Source organism: Vigna unguiculata, chromosome 4 (assembly GCF_037176805.1).
Source record: "Vigna unguiculata cultivar grain cowpea cultivar isolate G323 ecotype 2 chromosome 4, ASM3717680v1, whole genome shotgun sequence".
Taxonomy (NCBI): Eukaryota; Viridiplantae; Streptophyta; class Magnoliopsida; order Fabales; family Fabaceae; genus Vigna; species Vigna unguiculata.
Genome location: NC_140795.1, coordinates 44808459 through 44819376, shown reverse-complemented (window position 1 = coordinate 44819376; position 10918 = coordinate 44808459). Strand labels below are relative to the sequence as shown.

The 10918-nt window shown below is 28.9% G+C and overlaps 1 protein-coding gene across 2 annotated transcripts; it reads left to right on the top strand.

The window, feature by feature from the left end:
- The first annotated feature begins 2040 nt into the window (after nucleotides 1-2040).
- LOC114180403 (F-box/LRR-repeat protein At3g26922-like) lies at nucleotides 2041-6497 on the top strand. Of its 2 annotated transcripts, none has more exons than XM_028066718.2 (4): nucleotides 2041-2209; nucleotides 2995-3975; nucleotides 4134-4340; nucleotides 6104-6497. In XM_028066718.2, exons 2-3 carry the CDS (start codon nucleotides 3034-3036, stop codon nucleotides 4308-4310), a joined length of 1119 nt encoding a protein of 372 aa, XP_027922519.1. In that variant the 5' UTR covers nucleotides 2041-2209; nucleotides 2995-3033; the 3' UTR covers nucleotides 4311-4340; nucleotides 6104-6497. The 2 variants fall into 2 exon arrangements, with proteins under 2 accessions (XP_027922519.1, XP_027922520.1); XM_028066719.2 differs by having other exon boundaries at nucleotides 2051-2209; nucleotides 3005-3975.
- The last annotated feature ends 4421 nt before the right edge of the window (nucleotides 6498-10918 follow it).

Below are 10918 nucleotides of genomic sequence, written 5' to 3'. Positions count from 1 at the left end.
ACTTTAAATAAAACCTAAGTAGTAAACGTTTAATTAATTTTTCACATATAAGCATATTCTTGTATACATGTATTGAATAATAAGTTCAATCATGTTACCTTAAAACGTTGCTGGTAGGGCTTCTGATAAGATGGAGGTATTGCTACCATGTCGTCCAAGGCTTAAAATTGTTGCTTAATACATGTATTGTGTAAGGTCTAATACATCTCAGCCAAATTGGATTTGACACATCTCACCCAAGATTGACCCTAATACATCTTGACTATAATAATTTGGTGAGTCTAGTCTTGTTTTCTTGGTGTAAGGCCATATATTTCAACCAAGATGAATCTGATACATCTTTGTAATGATAACTTTGTGTGTTTAGGGTTGAATACATACTGGTCATATATTGACTATCTTGATACAAGAGACCAAGGGTATGAAACGAGAAGTATCATACCGGAGAAACCTATACATCCTGGATAGGGACTTGCTAGCTTCGTCAAGACAATATTGAACATGTTTAGATGTTAATCTTCATATTATCATTATAATTATCATATACTTCTTTATCCTGACTTGAAAGTATTAGCAGGTATTCCTCCCTGTTCCTCTCATAAAAGATGTGTGTTGAGAACACTCTTGACATAACATCAGAAAAAATAAAAACTTTCAAGAACAATTCAGCTTCATACACAAACAAGATAGTTTATGAAGCAACTTTGAAAGGAACAAACTTAGATAAAATAAAAAAATCACAAAAATATCATAAATAAAGCAACTTATATAATATAAATAATTATTTAAATTGAATTAAAATATTACCCTCGATTATAAAATTCAAAATTCAATTCTCAATTCGTCCATTCTTAAGTCAATTACTGCTTTAAGTATTTACATCTATACTTACTTTAAAATCCTATGTACATAATAATTAACAAGTTCTGTCATATTTTAGAAACTTCATTGAATTCACACTTAACAAATTGATTAAATTAATCAAAACTTCATACCTTACAAACTAATTAAATTAATCAAAACTTTTGCATTATTTATTATCACAAAAACTTCAAATGTCTTATAAACTAACATTTAGATCTACATTTATGTCTAATTTTAAATAATTATATTATGTTAACTAAGGATAGATTTGTTCATATATTTGTTCATACCTGTTAATGTATTTGTTCATCCTAAAATCATCTTAAATTTTCCATTCATATATTTGTTCATACCTGTTCATGCTTATTCATAATTAGTAAACTAAAGATATTCAATGTGTCAGTTTTATATTAAGATAACAATTACTAGACTGGAATGTTATAACAATAAATGTTTTTATATATGATAATTGTTCAAATGTATTGACTTATCAAAAAGAATATCCTAATAATGATTGTGGTCAACTTAGAACTTAAAATATCTTTCATTTACCAACTTTATAAAAAATATTCATAAAATATCACAAACGAAAATTCAGTCAAACCTACTTCATCCAAATAGTTAATTTTTGTAATCTTAATCAATTTCTTTATTTAAATATCAGTTCCGTACTTTTCATCATTTTTTATTGACAATTACACCATAACCAATACCTTATCTGGTTTCATTGTACTACTGCTCACTGTAGTGCATATATTGATGTATATGTTTGAAAGATTAATATTTATAAATTTAGTAAATACTAATTGTCTATGACTTCATTATATTCTTATTCTCTTAATATATACTTTTGTTATAATATTTTAATTATTTCTGTTTTCATTTTTACATTTAATTAGTGGCGCTCTTATAAGATCGTTCTTTCTTTATCTTAATTTTATTTACTTATTTGATGGATAGACAAAAATTATTGACAGAAACTAATTAATATATATATATATAATTTGATAACTAAATTAATTAAATTTGTTATAAAAAAGTTATGAAAGATGTAACTTAAATAAAGTATTGTATTAATAGAAAACAAAAACAAAAATAAAAAACTATTACATAGATTAAGAATAAAAAACAATAAAAAAAATTGCCTATATAAGAGCGAGCGGAAGATGTGTCACCAAAACAAACGATGTAATGATCCTTCACTTCACTCGGTGTGCGGCGCTTCAGTTTCAAATTGGTTTGGTTTCATCGGTTTCAACGATTCATGGATTCAAACCCTAACCAAACATTCTATAAAGAAATTTGAAGCTGCCACTTTGTAACTGTGACATCTCCGAAGTATAAGGTATTACTTCTGCGTCCCCTTTTTCGTTTTACTAATTATTTTAGAAATGACAGAAAAAAGATTTTTTCTAATAATGATAACTTCTAATAGGGTTTTTTTTTTTCATACTTTAGAAAGAAAAGAAAAAAACACCATGGGAGGTCTAAGGTTTATCCTCAGATGCTAAAATTCTTTAGAAAGAGAGATAGGGAGAGTAAGTTGTTTCTTATTTTTGTTCAAAATGGAATTATTGATTGAATAACTCTAATCCTTTTCAAGAACCTGTTAGAAGGATTTTTTAGAGTATTTATTAATTGGAAAAAGTTCTATATTTTTTATTTCTTTTGCATGCAATGAGACAAGAAACTCTGAAAAACACTTAGGCCTTGTGTGGATACACTGTTAGAAGAGCTTTTGAGTGTTCATCTACTAATGCTGTATTTCCAGTCCTTACGATCTATAAAACAGTTTTCAGTTTTGTCTTGTATCCAAAGACGCTTGTATAACTTGCATGCAATCAGATCCTTTGTGACCAAAGTGAATAACTTGCATGCAATCAGACAATCAGACCCTTTGTGACTAAAGTGACAATAAGTAATTAAGTTTAAGACTAAATGACAACATGAGGATTTAGTTTGAATTTTCTGATTTTCATATACTAATGTGGTATTGTTTTACACCTTTATGAATAAAAATGGTTGTTTGCCCTGTAAAAATGAAAAATATGTTAGAAAGGTTATTAATTTCCTGCAATTTAAAGCATATATGAGATTGAGAAGTATTTTTTCTAACATTTTTATGGTCAGGTATCAACAGTAGGAGAAGGAAAAGTAGGGAAGTTGATTATGAAGACAAGGAAGAAGAGAAAGAGGCAGAGTAGAAGAGATAGAGAAGGGAAGAGGGACAGGCTGAGTGAATTGCCTGACTGTGTTCTGATCCACATTATGGAGTTTATGGACACAAAGCATGCTGTTCAAACCTGTGTCTTGTCTAAAAGATGGAAGGATCTCTGGAAACATCTCACTACTCTTGCATTTAACACATTCTTCTTTAATAATGTTGTCAATTTCAAGAAATTTGTGTCTCACGTTCTATCTAAACGTGATGATTCTATTTCCCTGCTTAATCTTGAATTCACTCGTCGCGGTTATGCTCAGCCCCAGCTCCTGAATAGGCTCATGAAATATGCCGTGCAGCACAATGTTCAACAATTGACAATCTTTATAAATTTGAATTCTAAACCCAGTTTTGAGTTTCGCCCTCACATCTTTTCCTGTCAGTCCTTGACATTTCTTAAGCTTTCTGTTAGTAGTTATGACCCTTTTATGATATTACTTCCAGAGTCTCTGGACATGCCAGCAATAAGAAGCATGCAGCTTGAGTCTGTCACTTTTACTGCAATTGTCAATGACTATGCTGAGCCATTTTCTAATTGTCGCATGTTGAATAGTTTGATACTTGAAGGTTGTTCGTTGCATAATGGTCTAAAATTCCTTCGTATATCCAATTCTAACCTTTCCAATCTGATCCTAGATGGCAGCTTTGAAGCAGGATTTTTCAGAATTGATGTTTGTACTCCAAACCTTAGTTCTCTCACTTTATCGGGTCATACTGATCATCCACTTTTGTCCATACCCAATCTTTCGTCCCTTGAGGAATTAACCATCGAGTCACGTGGAAATTCATGGTATCACAAGACACAGTTACTCATCCTATGCTGGCTGCAAGGGATAACTGATTTAAAGATGATGACAGTGTCTCTGAGTGCTCTTGAGTTAATAGTACAAGTGAGTTACTATGCTTTTACTCTTTACCTCTTTTATTTTTTTCATAAGACATATAATATTCTTGTGTTCTTGTGCCATTTTTTTCCTATTACTCAGTCTTTCAATTAAGAATGTTGATCAAAGTATGTCTTCAATTCCAATTTTCTCTATCTCTGTAGGATCTATCAAAACCTCGTGCAGCGGGCATTCGACCTCCTTCTTTTGTTGAATTGAAGACATTGACTGTGAAGAAGCTACCATATGAAGAAGTATCTGATGATATATTAAAGATATCATTGCCATACTTACTTAAGAACTCTCCAGCGGTCAAAATTGAGTTTGACTTCACAGATTGATGAAAGACATATATATGCTTAACTCTTGGGGTATAAAATTTTTCAAATTATTCAGTTTTACTTTGTTCATGTTTCTGTTTTTCCATGATATGGTGATGCACTTATGTAGCAAGTTATGGATTGTGTTTGTACGTGCCTCGTCTATATTGTGTGTCATCAATTCTTTTTTTTTCTTTTCAATTTAGCAAATGAAAATTACAAAATTTAATAAGCTACCACTATACCACTATGAGGAGTTATTAAGTGGTTGTAATCAGTCCGATATGTTCTGTTTTAAACCTAACTTCTTTGAAGTTCAGGGACAAAAGATATACAACCATCTCTTTTGATTAATTTATGTATCTCTAACTGTAAAATGTGGTTTTGTGTTGTAAAATGTGTCATACATTACATCTTGCTTTTTGGGGTTAAGCTCTGTTAAATGAGTCATTGTTCATTTTCTAAACCTGAGATACTTTTTCTGACTGCAAACAAAATGTTTGAGGTACAAGCCTCCCTTTGTTTGTTCTTTTAAAAGGAAAGCCTAAAGATTCTCTAACCATTTCAAACTAACATTAGGCACCTGATTGATGAAATGCTTCCACCTTGTCCAGCAAAGGAGTCTGTCTTTTGCAAATTAATAATTTTGTTCTTTCAAGTATCTTCTGTGTTCTTTGGGTCCCTGTTTATCTGTTTCTTTCTCTTTCAACCGATTCTTTGTATCTCTAATTTTCTTTAATCTTCATTTCCTTTTCAGTTGTCTTTATTTGTCTACTTTTATCCAAGTCTCTGTTCTTTTCTATTGATTCTTTAATTTGTTCTCTCTGAACTGTGAGGCTTCTTAGTATAAGTTTGTGGATTGTGTACTTTTGGTGAACTTTATTTTTTACCACATGTTTGTATTTCATAGTTTGTTATCGATGTTGTTTTTTAATTATATTCTGCAGTTTTCAAGTATACTTTTTGTTTGTAGAATGCTTTTTTACTATATCCACCATGCTTCTATTATAGACTGCAATGGCATCTGCCGTGTATTCATGGCAGACTTTTGACTAGTCACTGCAAGAAACTGGAATGGGTGCTTAAAAGTTGTAATTGATCTAATTTCATTTGTTTTATGAACTTCGAATTTTTAAATTTAAGTGACATACATTATACATTTTTAGTTGCAATACTTTCTCAGACCTAATTTCATTAAGCATGTGTACGGTTTTGCACCATACTAACTGACTTAATTGCATTAAGCATATGAAGTAGTACCTCTGCATTGCTAGAAAATATTCAGTGTTCTCAGACTTCAAAGCCCAATTCGATTTTCTATTCCTTATCCCCTGTTAATCCAATATAGTTTATATGCTATGTCTTCCAGAAAATTACATGTTTTTTTGGAACTGTCATGTATAATCTGTGCAAGGTAATAATTCTGTTGATTTAACTTTTTATGATTCTTTTGATAAGATAATGCTTAAAGAGATCTAGTTAGCTGATTAACTTAACATATGTCTGGAACTTCTTGTGTTTTAGTCAGTTTCGCTTGCTGTATTATATTCAATAAAAGTAAGCACTCTTAATTTTTGCAAATTATGTTGAAACTTGAGCTTGTATTGGCATAAAATTGTTTTAGTCTAGTTTTTGCTTGCATGGTTGGTGTAGTTATTTGGCATTACAAGTTCGATTTGAAGCCTAAGAAGATTTACCACTTATGGCATGTCATTTTTTTAATTGGACCTATTGAAATGCTTGAAAATTTATTGCTATAGGTTTACTCCCTAATCTAAATTGGTTTTGACTAATTTTTACTCATTCTTGTTTAGGTTGTTGATCTATGCACTCAAAGAATCCCATGCGGCTCAATATGGTGACAGTTTGTTGCTTTCTTGAAGACAGGGCCTAAGGAATGGTTAGGTTCTCAATGTCTTTTACTACATTTTAGACCTAAAGCAAGGAAATTTCATAGCAATGATGGTAGCTGGAAGCTTAGAACTTTTGAGAATTCATCTCTACTGTAGGTTTTCTTTTTCAAATTTTATTTTCCGTTCGTAGCAATGGCTAATTTGAGACTCCAAAACAGGCCTCGAAGTTGAGTTTTGACAATTGAACATAAACCCAAGTATGTGAAGAATCTGCTCTTCAGACTATTAGAATCGTTTGGGTATTCTCTGTTTTTAGATGAAATTTATAAAAAATCATGGAATTTTGTAGTTTTAATTAGAGATGTTAAAATTGATTATATGCGAGTTTAACACGAGTTTGAGCCGGGTTAGCTTAAAAAAAATAATTATTTTAAATGTTGAATAAATCAAACATAGTTTATGTGTTAAATGAGGTCAAACTGAATTAAATGTGAGTTGATATGCAATTCACCAAAATCTATATTAGTTTTTTATCATCTTTTATAATTTTTTTATCATAGTTATTTCGTATATTATTTCATACATTTTAACTAGTCTATATTAAATTGAGATGGATTATAAAATTTTTAGCTTTAACAAAACATGAATTGATTATTTTTAACTTGATGTTTGACATCTTTAGGAATAGTCTCATTTATAATTTTGTAGCTTTTTATTCAATACAAAATGGTGTCTTAACCGTCTTTTAAATCTAATATTGGAAATTAATGGGAATGGATTGTGCTTATATGGAAATTAAAGTGAAGCATTTTCTGTTTTTGTATCGGCCTATTATTATTGGGGATTATTATTGGGGACAATGATATTTTAATTCATTTTTTTTATCTATTTTTAACTTATCACTTTAATCACTATTAGATTATTACATCACTTGAAAGAATCAAAATAAATGATTTAATGATGATTGAAGGAGTAAATTAAAAGTGGATAAAAAAAGTAGATTAAACTATCTTTATCCTATTATTGGAAGCCTCTTTTTTGTTGAAGTGAGGTTGGAATGCTTTCAAAACAACTCAGTAATTTTACTATTTGTGGGCTCTGAATTCCACTAAAAACCTGTGCAGAAATAAACTGCTCATCATTCTAAACTATTTTTCGTTTTAAAGGCAAACTTTACGTGGGTCCAACACAACTTGAAATAATTTTGAGTGACTCTGTTATCATATTGTCAAGTATACTAGATATTCTCAAGTATACCATATAAATAATAAAGCGAAAAATTTAGATATTGTTTTCTTAACAAATTTGTATTGGCTTTGACAATTTGTAATTCATAATTTAATTAGACAACAAAGTTCATAAAATATATAAAAATAAAAAGTAAAAATTGTACATTCACTTTTTTTTCATGTATTTACATATATTTCAATTCTAATTTCATGTTAAAATCAACTCACAGTTATACTCAAATTCTATTCTTAGATGTTTTGGACTTATGATAACTCATCAAATTTCAATTCTTTGGATCATTAACAAGTAAAATCATGTATTAAGTTTAAGAGTCTTAAAGATTACTAATGAAAAAAATTATATTCTCATATAAAAGTTTCATTAGGTATTTAATTCAATTGTAGGTTCAAGAGATATTTTTCAACTGCTCAAGAACCACAATTAAGTCAGGGGTGTTCAAACCATAAGAAGCATTAAGCATAGAAGTTAAATACTAATATTGAAATGGAAAACATATATATTAACATCACAAAATAAACAAAGAATCACTTTATTACATCTAATCAACAAATAGGATTAGCTCTCCGTGATAAAGAATCTAAAGATTACAATTTTGAAAAATAGGAAAGAAATTGAAACCATAGATCAAAATCAAGGCTTCACAAGGTTTTTGGTAGCTGCTTTACGCTATAATGACACCTCTCTTTCGCATCTCCATTTCCAATTTCATGATTCATCTCCTCCTCAATCAAAAAGGACAAAATTCTCTGGATGAAGATGAAAACCCAAGGAGGAGAAGGGAAGGCTTTCCAGCAACACAAACAGTCTTAGGAAACTTCTCTCCAACACCATAAGCAATTCCTAATCGTGAAAACATGGAAGATAATAAAACCCTCATGAAAATATATTTAAATACCCAATTTCGCAACCACACTCACAGGACGACTTGACCTTGCTTGCTGGTTGACTTAGACTTGCTCGTTGGACGAATTAGACAAACATACTAGACATAAGATGATTATCAACACAATATTTCACAAATAAAAATTAAATACTTATCTTTCCAAAATTATTTAATAAATTTTATTTATTTATTTAAATACTAATAAAAAATAAAATTAAACTTAATAAAAATAATAATAATGACAATTATTGATCAACCATTCAAAAGTAAACTAATCTTAAAAAGAATGTGAATGCTTCAATTTAATTTCTATATATTCCCGAGTAAATAAAATTGTTGGAAAGCCACCTAATAAAAGTAGAATGTGAGATTTCTCTCTATTATATTATTATATTACTAAGATGTAATATTGATCGCATATTATTATATTATGTTAATTATCTCTGTCATATCACATTTCGATTATGAAATGACTTTTGAAGTAATCATATAAAAAAGTCAATAAACAAGTTAATAACGAAATGGTACCATTACTAGTGAAACTAAGATCAGAGAAGCAGAGGTTCTGAAAATCCATGTTCTGCTTCTGGTTTTCCATATGTCCCTTTCAGATGGTTTTTGCGTGTTCTCCATGAAACCATGATCACGACTTCTCAAATAATTTCTGACCCTAACAGGCAAAAAGACACCAAATCACCGTTCCTACTTTCCATTCTCTCTCTTACACCATTCACTGTAATAAGTAAACATAAATAATTCTCATAAAACACAATACAAATCAACACAACTGTTGCGGCACACTCTCCTACAATTACCTCGCAACTTATGACAAACTTTTCATCCACGTTCCCCTTTTTAAGAATAGTAAATGAGACCATAGAGTGTCCAAGTAATTTTTTCCTTTTTTTTTTTCTTGTCATTATTTTTATCACTCATAATTCTCTTGGTTATACACTGTGTTTCTAATTTGTCCGACTCCTTTACATATAAATTTATGGATGTAACAAAATAAGTTACATAATTTAATTGGTTTAAGTTGAATAATTATAGTGTAATTAAAGATTGTCCTGTTTTAGTTTTGTGTTAATAATTTTAGAGGAAAGTAAGGTGAATATGTAGATAATTTTTCTACTTTTTTATGGTACAAATTTTTAGTTATGTTGAGTTTATGGATTTTTTATATTTTTAGTAAGAAAAAGAACTTTCAAAGATTTTTTTTGGAAAATAATTCCTTTTTAATCTGTCATGATTTTATGAATTAATGAGTGACTACTTTGAGTCTTAGAGAGAAATAAAGTTAGTACTTGCATTTTTGTACGCATACACAGTTAAAAGTTTCTCATGTTTTTTGTGAAAAAAATTATTATGCTGATAATTTAGTAAATAATGTACATTATTTAAAAAAACTCATATTTTCTGCCAATTTTGTTTTAAATTTTTCTTATAGGAAATATTTATAAATTTTGTTATGAAAAAATATTTGTAGGAAATTTATGCCAATTCTTTTGCAAGATAGTTTGTATAAACACTCTTCACAACAAATTTTGTAGGAAATACTTACCAATTTTATAATTTTGTAAAAAATAATTACCCACAAAGGAATTACCTGTCAATTAAAATTCTTAGAAGAAATAACAAGAAAAAGTCTTTTCTTGCAAAATTCTTAACAAATTTGCAAGAAAAATCTCATGCAATAATATGAAAATTTTTAGTAGTGCTACCTCTATGTTAATTTTATCATATTTTATAATGTTCTACCTCAATTTATTTATTTATATTTTTCTCATGAAAGGTTAACTACCGTAAATAAAATCAAAATACATTTGAATTTTCAAGAAATAATCACAACTCATAGTGCATTAATAATTCCATAAATGATATGTGACTCAACTTTTAGAACTTTAGATATAAAAATAGACTTAAACAATGGATGTTAAATAAAGAAGCAACAAAATGTCTTTTACGATATTCATATTAAATATGCTTTACCGTATACTAACACTTAATTTAATCAAAGATTTTGATCAATAAGATTATTGCATAATCATAAATTGAGAAAAGTTCATTACACTGATATCAACATAGCTACATATCTATTTTAAGGACATAAAAATTTTCTTATCTCATATTTTTACCACCTAATATCTTAATCTATACCATTTAGACAATCAATAGGTTGGAAATATATCCCTCCTTAATTAAGGGTGCAATTCCTATGCATCGAAACTAATGAATATTCCTATAAATTAAAAGTAATAAATGGTTTATTCCAAGTTTGGAATTATTATTTTTTTACTCTTAGAAGATATGCACATTCATCTTTGAAAAGTTAAAGGACATTTAATATCCATTATCACTCTTCATCTAAAAACCTCAAACATTCACTATAAATAGAGGTATTGAGAGAGTGGAAACATACATGAGTAGTTGAGTTATCTATTTACTAAATTAAAAAGTAGTAGTGAGTTGATTATCATTTCAAAGAGACAAGAGAGTTTTTATAATAATTTCCTCGGGAGATAGATATAAGTCATAAGAACACTGGCGAAACTTGAACAAAAATTTAAAGAGATCCAAATTGTATTTGTTATATATAAGTTGTTTTTCTAATTATTATTTTTTTCATTTTTTATATCATTTTC